Below are 12,063 nucleotides of genomic sequence, written 5' to 3'. Positions count from 1 at the left end.
CACCTATTAATTTGCAAGGGATAGTCAAACAAGTGGAGAGACGAGCAAACAAGCCAATGCAGTTAGCATAGATTGAGTACAGCTCCTTTCTGAAGCCACATTCAGCATTATGTCATGAAACACTACCAAAAACTGCAAAAACATATTCTCCTGATTCAGCTGCATTTACTGGTGAGGTTTTATCAGATTGACAGTTCTAGCCAGATGATACTAGACAATTATCATAAGTCAACATATTCAGAATCCAGATGATGATGACTTCACTTAGCTCTCTATTCTTCAGGCAAATATCAATTTCAAGAAAAAAAAACACAGCTGTGATTTATCATTAAAGGAGGCTACAAAATAAAGCCCTGATTTTCTGAATTTTGATTAGGATATTCCATTGAAAATTACTTTACTGTTGCAGCTGTACTTGTTTCCAGTTAAAAGTGCTCTACTGATGCACATTTAGCATGCTGCTTTTTCAGACATCACGAATTACAAACGCTAATTCAAGATGAATTAAGACCATTTCTCCGTCCTCATTGTTGCCATTTCCCTCATGGGACAATTAGGTGGGGTGGCAGGTAGTATAGTGGCATAAAGGAAGAGGAAAAATAATTGTCAGAGTGTGTTAATGAGTGCTGCCACAGTGCCTGTGAAGTACACACCAAAGGCAAACTGGGGAAAGATATCAAAGCAGAGAGAAATCCTGAGCCCAGTGACAAAGCTCACATGTAGCGCAGAGGGAAAACAAGTTGACAAAGCTGTGAGAGGTGGAGAAGCGACGCTCTCTGCCCTCAAACTAGAAACCTGTCTCCAGACCTGACAGGCCTGGAACGCAGCTACTGTTGTTACTACATATTAATATTCATCAGACAGTTCCTGAGGGAGCTCCGAGTTTTCTCTCTGAAGAGATGACACATTTGAATATCATTTACCTGCCATCCTCTTTCACGCACTCTCCAAATCCACGATTCTTTACTGTTAGAGAACTGTCAGGTTGTTGAGCATTGAGAAGAAATGTTTAATTTGGAAGCAGTTAGAGTTGGATTTCAGTATTGTGAGTTATTTTTCATTGACAGTGAGATCACATTAGAGCAGGGATTCAGATATCCATCTCCTGTACTGCATATTGATGATGCATCTTTGTCTGACCTTCACACCCATGCACAGTTAACTTTAACTTGCTGTTTGCTTTAATATTAAAATTAACAAAATTCCTGGCCTCTCTGCGTGTTACAGGACTCCGTTTCATGTGTCATGTGCAGTATAGAGATTGCAAATTTTAACTGGCTGTGGCTCCATCATGTTTCAGCTCCGTTCTCGTTGCCAGAGATCTGATCCACAGGCATCCCAGCCACTGTTCAGATATCTGCTGAGTGTGTCTCACTCAAGGTTTTTTTCTTCATTCTGCTATCTTCACACACCCAGGGCTTCTTTATATAAGAATCTCATTGTAACTTATACGCTTGTTATCTGTAAATCAGAAATAAACTTAAAGTGACATCTCCTAACCTTTTGATTTCCGCTTATGTAACACCAGCATCAGTTGGGGTTTAGACAGGAATATCCTTGGACTAAAAGAGAAAATCAGACTTTTTGTAAGACAAAATAAAGGCAGAAGGAGAGGAGATTGAAGCCAGGCAAATATTATTCAGTGGGTTAAATAGTGGGTCAAACGTTGAGCTTGGAACTGTATCACAGCTGAAAATCATTCATGAAGCCCATGTGAAGTGCACCACAGGCCTGGACACGTGTCCCAAACTGTAATACCCCTGCATAACCAGCAGGAAAATCGCTTACGTCAAGACTTTGCTAAGAGAGTAACGTTTTTATAAATAAATAAAAAAAAATAATTTCTACTTAAGTCATACTTAAGATGACCATTAGTGATAAGTCTGTTTTATAACTGAGGCCCCTGGTCTATTTTTGCTGGAAGCAGCTCACAACACAAGAACAAATTAGACACAAAACCGAGCGTAGAGTAGCTTAGAGTAATGAAACATGTAATGTAACATTTAGCTTAAAATCATTATTTTCTCTGACCTCTGGGGGGTGAAAGTTTGATGTCAATAAGCTGGTCTTTATCTTCTGTCATGTGTTAATTTCCCAGTCAATCTGAATATGTACTTATTTAGATGAGTCATTAAAAATATTGTAATGTTTAACAGGAGAGGAAAGGGATGCTGATATACAAGTACTGAGATGTTTTTTTTTTTACGTGTTAGGCATTTGACAAGAGATGAATAAGCAATTAACTCAGGGACTCTCATAAACCTTCTGATGGAGGATAGAATCACAGTCCTTGTTCTGTGCAAAAGTCCAACCAGAGCTCATCTGAGCAGCAGTCCAGTGAAGCAGTCGACTTTTGTCCTGGTAGAAATGTGTGAGTTTATTGCCAGTGTTTTGTTGAAAGCTAACCATGGTTTTCTGGCTGAACTGTGTTGTCTGACTGCTTGTGATTCTTGCCCTGCCTGACATGAGCATGTTTCTTTGTGGGATGTTCACACAGTGACCCCTACAAGAAGCAGAAATATTGAAAAATATTTCACTGCCAAAAGAAGCTGTGATGGATGACAAAGAGAGTTAAAGCTCCACTTAGAGTGTGCGATCAAATCATACAGTGCGTGTGTGTGTGAGAGAGAGAGAGATGCATGGCTTCACATCTGTTGAGTCTAGTTAGTCTCCAGTCACATTAGCAACTGCCTCAGATCAGGCCAGTTGTCACAGGATTGGATCCTGTCCTGAAAGCATCGATGCCGCTGGACTTTACATGCACCCACACTGATATGCATGTTCTGGCAGCTGCTGTGATCTGAGGACCCATGGATGGCCCTGTATAGGCCTGATGCTCTGTTACCTCTTTCATGTGCCCCTCTGGCCTCAGGGCCACTTCCCGTGTGTGTGTGTGTGTGCGCGTGCGTGTAAAGGTGCTGGGCTCGTTCCTGGTCTTCAGTGTGCTTCATTACCACCACACAGAGCTTCAGCCTTCCCAACAACACATCAGAGGGACTGGGGAAAGTAGGAGGAGAGAGGAAAGGAATGTAAAAAGATGAAAGACATGACAATGAGTAAGACAGAGACAAACGCAGAGAAGATGGAGTCAGGATGTGAGGGGGTGACAGAGGAGTGTGGGAAGGCACTGAAAAATCTGAAAACGAAATTAGCAGACAGAATTTGAGGGAAGGTAGGCCAATGTGCTGGAGAGGGAGCGATAGGAAGAGAAACAAGGAGAGAAAGTGGGTTGTTTTGCGTTGTTTGTTCGAAACATTTCTCACAAGCACTTTGAACCAGTAACGCTAATGATGTACAGAGGCTGGTGGAAAAACCAGCAGAACTAGGACTTTGGCAGGTATGAAATAAACACATGCAGAAACACAAACACACACAAAGACTTAGGAAATACCAGAAAAACAAGAATTGGAAAGCAAGTTGTTAGTGTTTCATACCCAGTATTTCCTCTAGGGTGATGGTTTTGGATGGATTTGTTAGCTAGGCTAACTTGCTCTGCTAATACTTAGTGAGGCTAATTTCCAAACAGGCTAATTACAGAAATGATTCTGTACTGGCATTACAGCTGTATAATTAATACACTTAACGTTGACTGGACAGAGCAATGTCATGACATGCAGAGAAAGAGAGAAGGTGGGACTTGACTTACTGTACTGCATGGACTTTACAGCAGTCATAACAGTAACTTTTGCGCCGCCGATGACAACAGAGAGAAGAAAACAAACAGGAAAAGAAATAAATCTGTGATTTCAAAACAAAATTTCCAAGTTAAGTATTGAATAGATACTTTGTTATTTTTGGCAGTAAAAAGAGTTATTTTAGCCTGGCGGGGTTTCCCTTTGAGCACCAGGGCCTGGAAACATTCAGACTGTACAGTTACATCACGCACTGCGTTGATAATGGGATTTTAAATAAAGGTATCAGGGTTGTCCCTAACCAGAAGCCCTGGATGCCAAAGGAGGTCCAGACACTCCTCAGAGCCTTCAACACTGCCTTCAGATCAGGGGACAGGACCCTGTACAGCGCTGCCAGGGCCGACCTGAAGAGAGGAAAAACAGGCCTCCATGAGGAAAACTGAGGAACACCTCTCAGGCAATAATCCAAGAAGTGTATGGGAGGGCATGCAGCACATCACAAATTATAAGAGCAGCTGCACCACATGCATCAACATGGATGCCTCACTGGCTGAGGAGCTGAACTGCCTTTTTTTGTCTGTTTTTAGGCAAAAACACTCAGCTTGAGCTCATGACACCACTGACCAATGGCTTCCGTGTACTCACTGAAGTGAATTGAGACACGTACTTGAATCGGTAAAGCTGAGGAAGGCAGCTGGCCCTGATGGAGTACCTGGCAAAGTGCTCATGTGCTGACCTGGTCTCCACTGTCTTCACTAATAAGTTAAACCTGTCTGTAGCCTAAGCCATCGTTCTACCCTGTCTTAAATGATCAATTCAGTTCAATTTCAATGCAGTTTATTTATATAGCGCAAATTCACAACAAAAGTTATCTCATGACACTTTCTAATTAGAGCTGGTAGAGACCAAACTCTTTAATTAAATTTTGTAATTCAGAGAACCCAACATTCCCCCTTGAGCAAGCACTTGGTGGCAGTAGTGAGGAAAAACTGCCTTTTAGAAGGCAGAAACCTCGGAGCAGACCCCGGCTCTAAGTGGGCTGCCATCTGCCTTGACTGGTTAGGTTGAGGGAGGGGGCATAACTAGGGGCTAGTCTAGGCCAGCCCTCATCCTTGTCCCCTAGAAAGCCACTGTTGACAGTCCAAATGATTACAGGCCTGTTGCACTGAAACCCATCATTATGAAGGCTTTGAGAGACTGGTACTGAAACACCTCCAAACCAGTCTTTGACCACAACCAGTTTGCCCACGTACAGGGCAGAATCGACACAGGACGGCATCACCATAGCTCTCCACTCAGCACTCAACCACCTGGAACAGCGGGAACTGAGTCAGAGTGCTCTTCATTGATTATAACTGAAGAGCACTTTGTTATAACCCAATCATCCCGAATATACTGATCAGTAACCTGTCTGACTTTGGCCTCCCCACTCACACCTGCACCTGGATTAAACATTTTCCAACAAACCGTCCACAGACTGTCAGGCTTGTATCCCATCTTTCCTCCACCATCATGCTCAGCACTGGCTCACCACAGGACTGTGTGTCCTATGTACTACTTTTCATAAATGGTGAATGCGTACTTCAACAACAAAATAGGTTTCCTTTCATAATTCAAATAAACAACTTTTGGACCTGTCACCACTATGCTTGTCTTAATTGTTTGGACAACTAAAATAAGGTGAAGGTGTGCATCAGTTTTACTTATCAGAGTGTGTTGGGGAGTATTACTGCATATGTAAAAGGGATGCAGGAGGGATGGAATGTTATTGACCTTAGTGATTGCAAAAATGAAAAACTGGAATTATATATATTGTGTATCATGACCTCATTATTCTGTGATTACTTCACTGTAATTCATATATCACCCTGCTCTAAAACCCCAGACTTGCAAAAGTGCTAATTGCAAATTCCTAAGTGAAATTACCATAGTGTGTCCCAGTTTTCAAAGTGTTATTATAAGAAATGATAATATTATTAAAATGTTCATTAATTGTATATTATTGTGCTATTATTATAACTACTAATTCAATCAGGAATTTCATGTCTATTTTTTCTTTTTTCCAGTTTCTGAAACAAAGACTGTACATACACATATACACATATGGACATACTTTTTATTTAAGCTTCCTCCAGACCTGCTCAATGTTTTCGTGTTTTTAAAATGTCGCACATTCTTAGATTGAGGAAACATCCAAAAACAACATGAAGAGGAAACCTGTGTACCTGTGCTCTTTGTGTGCCCGCCTGACTTCACGGTGTTCTCAGAAAATGTCCTCAGAGCACATTTGAACAGGTTGAGGGACCGATGTGAAACCATGGAAACAAACCTGACAAAAACTCTGCTGGCTGAATCACTCAGGCACAATTACTCTGCTGCCTCAACCTTCTCCATTCAGTTGTTTTTCTCTCCCTTTTTTCATTTCTGTCTTCATTGCCACTGAGAAATGAAGTAAAAAGGTACCCAAGTAAAAGTCAAGCATTTAAATTCTTATTGACGTCAAATATATACTTCAAGTTCCAAGAGCCTTCGTTACACAGAATGGCATATTACAGAAAAATGTAAATCATATTTTTGGATCATAATCAGCTGGAGCTGGTGCATCTGCTTTAATTAGTAGAATTTCCCCTTAGGATAAATAAAGTTTATTTTTTCATTTGTTTTATTTATATATAATATCACATCATAATATATTTAGTGGTTATATTTTGTGTTAATCTAAATCTGCAAAATAACTGGTAACAAAAGTTGTCTAATAAATGTAAGAGAGTAAAAAGTAAAATATTTGCTCTGAACTGAACAGAACTATTAAGTAGCAGAAAACACAAATACTCAGGTAAAGTACCACAAAACTGTACTGAAGTAGTAGTACTTAGTTACTTTCCACCACTGTCCAAAGCCCACACAATGTCAGAAGTAGAGTGCTGGAAGCATCAGCAGTTCTCATGACCTTCAGTTTGACAAAGCATAGCTGCTTAATACTTTCTTCAGTTTACACTTCATGGATGTGAGGTCATAAGGTTCAACTGATGTGGAACCTCGTGATAAAGAAGCATAACTTAACACAACTTAAATTCAGCATCCTTTAGATTCTTATTGATTCTTACAAATGCAAACCTTTTCTTCATGCTCTGCACTCTCTATTATTGAGTAAAAAATAGTTTTTCTACATAATGCATATTAATTGTTTGTTTTTCCTCAGCTGGAGAAGAAAGAGGTGACGCCACCCTTCAAACCTCAGATCTCCGATGACTACGGCCTCGAAAACTTTGACACGCAGTTTACTAATGAACCAGTGCAGCTAACGCCAGATGATGAGTAAGTCCTGCTTCTTCAACTCGCATCATCGCACTCATTAAAGTCAACCTCATGTGAATAATTTAGAGCACCCTTTCACTCTTTCTCTTTCAAAGTCAGCCTAGTGAATCTCACACACTTCAATATGAAGGCCTGTTTACAGAGAGAAATTAATACACTAAAATAAACATTTGACAGCAGTCAGTTGTAAAGTCAAGCAGGTTTTTTTCTCTGTGAATTAATGTTGACAGGGTAGTGAAAACATTTAGGCATCTAATCATACATTCTAACTTTGTTCATAAGGCGTGTTACAGCTTTTCCATTTTTCAAAACCACTTTTTGACATATTTTTATATATTTTGTTTTATTTTTGACTATTTAGAAACTGCATCTAATCCTCAAGCCTCTGAGTGGATGTTTCATATGACATCGGTTCAGTGTCACTTGAAAATCAACACTGCTAGGAGACTGATAACCTCTGTGGTGGGCTAGTCCACGTAGCTACCAACCATTTGTGATTTAAGATGTCTGACCCTTTAAAATATCCATCATTTTGGAAAATAAGCCTGGTGATAAGTTGAAATTTCACTCAGAAAGTTGCAGCTTGCTAATATTAGCACTGATTTCTGCTAGATATCACTTTTCATTCAGGTTATGAAGGCACTGTGAGCGCGGCACATGATGGTTACGTTCCATGTTTCTTTATAAATTCACGGCGTGAATGATGGATAAATGTTTTTCTGCCTTTTCATCATTACTAGTTAACATTACCTAGTTTTAGACTTTAGCACTCAAAGCCTATTGGCAACTATTAAAGAAGTATTTCACTGCTCAAAAGATGATTGTGTCGTAAAATTGGACTGTCTCTGTTGCGGGGATGATGCTAATATTTTTGCAGTTGGTGCTACATGAACAGACAAAACAGGAAAAAAAGGGTTGTGGTATCTATTTAGCTGAAAAGGTAGAAAACCTAAAACAGCCTTTACAACCAATACACTGTAACACAACAGCTCAAACAATCAGCAAAGCAGTACATTAAAATAGAGAGAGAGCTGACAGAGTCCCAGTGCACTACAGCAGAAATATATATGGCTGTCTCAGTTGAAATACATTGCAGTTTCAGTTGCCCTTCTGTTCATATGATGCCTTTGTTTGGTTCCTTTAGTACACTATATCTTCTACATTCAACCCTGCAAATTCAGACTTGTCTTTTGCTTTTGAACTGTGTCAGAGTCAATAAATTAGAACACCATACTACAGCCAACTTGTGGATCAGTAGCATTTCCTGGAGCTGTGCAGCTGTGATTAGGACTCCATTATCAGTCTCCCATTAGCACATGTGTTCAAGAGAATTTGTCTTGTCAAAGAGAGGCTGAAAAAGAGCTCTGATTTTACATGTATTTTCACACACAGTGGGTGCTGTGCCATTTTCCCTGAAGACATCCGCATCCAGTTAAAAAAAAAAACAAAAAAAAAAAACACCCCTCCCCCTCCTGCATGGTCCCCACATTGATGTCCTTCTCGCTCAGGAACATTGTTTTGATTGATGCAAACACGTAGCCTTCAGGATCTGACAGGAGCATTTGTTGAAGACTTAGCTTTTGAAAGAAAAGGCTGCAGAGACCTGGCACCACAGACACGGTGCAGACTGCTGCTGCAGACTGTCTGCAGCCACAGCACGAAAATACAAGCATGGGCTGTTTTTCTCTGCGTTGTCACAAAATGGATTCCATTGGCAGGTCTTGCCAATAGATATTGTCAGGCTTATGTTAGATATCACTTTCATTTGAATCCATACTGGATTCATTTTCAGGCTTTCATGGATCCAACATTTATATATTCCCTGCAAAGCTTTTATTGGGACTGACTTTAGCAAACCATTTCTCAACTACCACGTTGCTCAAAAGCAGGAGCTGAACTGAAAATGAAGTACACCATTCACCTCAGCCTCTTAATAGTATCCTTCTTAGCATATTCATCAATGACAGCGGGGCATGTAATTGTAATCCAGAGTAAGCAGTGGTCCTCTATAAATATGGGGCAGGAATGTACTAATGGATTGACAAGCTGGAATGCTGAGTGCACGTCTCCTGACTTAGGCTGTCTACACATGATCGTTGGTATGAGCCGTCTCCTGTCAACGTGGGGCACAGAGCCATCAGTTCAAAGTCTAACCAGCCATCATTCAGATGCTTTCTTCTGCTGCTGTGCCGCTGAATCTGCTGCAAAAAAGTCTGAAAGTCTGTCAGACAAGAGAGAGAGAGAGAGAGAGAGAGAGAACTCATAATGAAGAGAAACAATTTAGTTGTTTAAACTTGGTTTAATTAAAAAAAATATATACCCCAGTTCCAAAGACTTAGGGATGTTGTGTAAAACATAAATAAAACAGAATGTTATCATTTCCTAATCCTTTTAGACATGCTAGATTATAAGCACTACTAAAGATGATATTTTTAATGTTTTACCTCAACAATTTTAGTGATTTTTTGTAAATACGTGTTTATTCTGAAATTGATGCCAGCATCATGTTTCAAACAAGTTGGTGGAATGCTTGAAATACACCTGTTTGGAACATTCCATGGGTAAACAGGTTCACTGGGAGCAGGTGATAGGTGATTTCGTATAACCACACACAACGAAGCCTACATCTAATCACAGATATGAGGCTAGCCAACTAAGCTAGCTAACATTACAGTCACAAGCACAAGTCCATGAGTAAAAAAACCTCTTCATTACAATATTGAAAAAACAGTTCCTACTATGCTCACAACAAGATCTGTGGATTATCTTGAGAAACAAGGTCATGATTTTTGGAAAGAGACATTGCTGTTGAGTTTTTCAGATATATTATTTTGGTGCTTTCAGCATCACAAGTGAAACAGTCTAGTTCCATTATATCAGAGCGGAGGCAGACATCTCTACAACCGATACCTCCAAAACTCTGCAACTCACACCAAAACAATCTAAATGAATAAATAGCACTACAGGTAAGATGAAAAATATGTATTTTTGAACTGTCCCTTTAAGGCCTATAGAGCACACAACAAGGGCTGCTGGGGAGTTTGCTTTCTCTATAATAATAAAGTAGATAATCCCAGTGCACGGAAAATCTGGAACCTTAAAGTTCCATATCTCTTTATCCACTAAACTGTCGTTCTTGAGTGGTGCCAGTTAAGCTGTCAGTTATAGGTATAGGTGTAATCAGCACAGGTTCAGCAAGGTTGTTGACTGCACCATCAGTAGCTGGGTGAAGTGGAGACTGACATCGAAAGCCACCACTGTTGCTTTTCCCTGCCAGCTGTAGAGTTTTGAACATTTACAGTAATAACTACATCATTATGAAATGGCAAGACATGGAGTAACAGGAGCACCCCTTGTTAATTGGAACCGTATCACATGCCCATCATGCTCTGCACCCATGACAGATGTTTTTGGCTCTCCTGCAGTTTGAAGGTGCTGTACACCTCTGCTCTGCACTAGACGTTGATCTTCAAACCCGTCTTGGAGTGGGTGAGCCTTGCACCTCATTAGGGGAGTATGGCGCTAAGCACAAGGGGCAGCAAGACGGCTCTGAAGCTCATTTGTGACAAGGTTTGACAATGGGAGCCTGTGAAAGACTTTTGAGGAGGCAATTGCGGAAAAGGTTGGGGTGGTACAGGGAGAGGAGGAGGGAGATGAGTGGTAGAGTAGGGTGGAGAGCACACTGCTGGTTCAGTGGTGGAGATATCAACCTGGCATCAAACACTATGGCACATCAAAAGAAGACACACGCCTCCTCCCTGCATCTCGCACTTCATCTCCCCACCCCTTTCTCTTCCCTCTGTTACCAAGGAGAGGGGCTGATGTCGCCCACTCTCGCTAGGAGGGGGTGATGCAAAAAGCTCTCCAGTCTCCCCTCTCTCCCACTCATGATGGGCTTGGCACAAGAAGAAAGAGAAGTGAGAGCTGTGTAGGGAGAGAGAAGGGTAAACCCTGCATGTTAGAGATTTACATTGCGACATTAAAAGCAAGGATTGCTGGGGGCCCTTGCCAACATAGTGAGGGGAGGGGCAGAGAGGCTTTAGTGTTTCTATGCCAGCTGCCTGTTTTAGAAAATGGCAGCCTCAGCCAGTGCCCAGAGTGGCGTACTTTCTTCTTCTGCAGCCTTGGACCTCAGAGGTCGTGTTCAGGGATGTGAATATAGTAACTAGGACCATAATATTGCTCTAGCCTGTAGTGTGAACCTGTTATTTATCCTGGTACTACAGATGTTGTATTTTGGGCAACTAATTATTTGATTTGATTTGATTGATTTGAAAAATAAAGTTGTCTTGTCTTGATTAAGTACTGTATTTTTTTCCCCCCTTAATTTACTTCTTGCCAATAAATAACAGCCAACATATGCAGCACAGAAACTGAAGTCTGAAGAAGAAACTGAATATTGTTTAGCAGAAGGTTCTCTGTAGGCCTTTGTTGTCAGTGCACACACTCCAGAGTTCTGGTTTCAGCGCGACTCGTATTATGCGTTGCCCTTACCCCCAAAGAGCCTCAAAAGTTCTTCACTGTTTGGATGACCCATTGTGTTCATCCATCCCTGGTAGTCTCCGTGACTCATCTCAAAACTTACCCGAAACACACAGCAGCAGCAGCAGCAACACATCTTTAGCTCACTTCAGAGCTCCCAGAGTGAATCTGTACCGATTTGTGTCCACTCACATCTTTGCATCAGTTAAAGATTTGTCACATTGCAACATGAGAACTAATGAGAACTCTCAGATATCAGTCTTGTATCTGTTTAGGTGTTCAGTTATAAAAACAGTTATCCTCATGCTTCTCTGCCTTACTCTTGTTCTGTCTCTCCCACTTCACCGCCTCCTCCTCCTCTGTCCCTTCCTTGTTCTCTCCTCTTCATTCTGCATCTGGTAATGCTTTCAAGTCATCCAAGCCTGGAAAAAAGCAACATTTATGTTGGTTGAACACACTGTTTGTTTTGGTCAACTCCCAAACCTTCTCCCCTCTCTTTTGTGTGTTCCTCTCTGTGGTCTTTCTTTCTGCTCTCTCTGAAACTCCAAAATAGAAAAACACCATTTTCTGAATCTAGTTGTTGTATTGGTGGTTGACCCACTCTTACAGTGAGAGTACTTCACAAGAGATC

At 41.0% G+C, this 12,063-nt stretch overlaps 1 protein-coding gene across 5 annotated transcripts in view; it reads left to right on the top strand.

Moving 5' to 3' along the window:
* prkcz (protein kinase C, zeta) overlaps positions 1-12,063 on the top strand; it is a 118,158-nt gene that overhangs the window by 99,029 nt on the left and 7,066 nt on the right. For all 5 annotated transcript variants that reach the window (XM_046397974.1, XM_046397973.1, XM_046397975.1 and 2 more), the window contains one exon: positions 6,835-6,950. In XM_046397974.1, coding sequence (XP_046253930.1) covers positions 6,835-6,950 — 116 coding nt within the window. The remainder of the gene's footprint in view (positions 1-6,834; positions 6,951-12,063) is intronic.

This window comes from Scatophagus argus, chromosome 8 (genome assembly GCF_020382885.2).
Source record: "Scatophagus argus isolate fScaArg1 chromosome 8, fScaArg1.pri, whole genome shotgun sequence".
Classification (NCBI taxonomy): Eukaryota; Metazoa; Chordata; class Actinopteri; family Scatophagidae; genus Scatophagus; species Scatophagus argus.
This window is presented reverse-complemented; position numbering and strand designations above follow the sequence as displayed.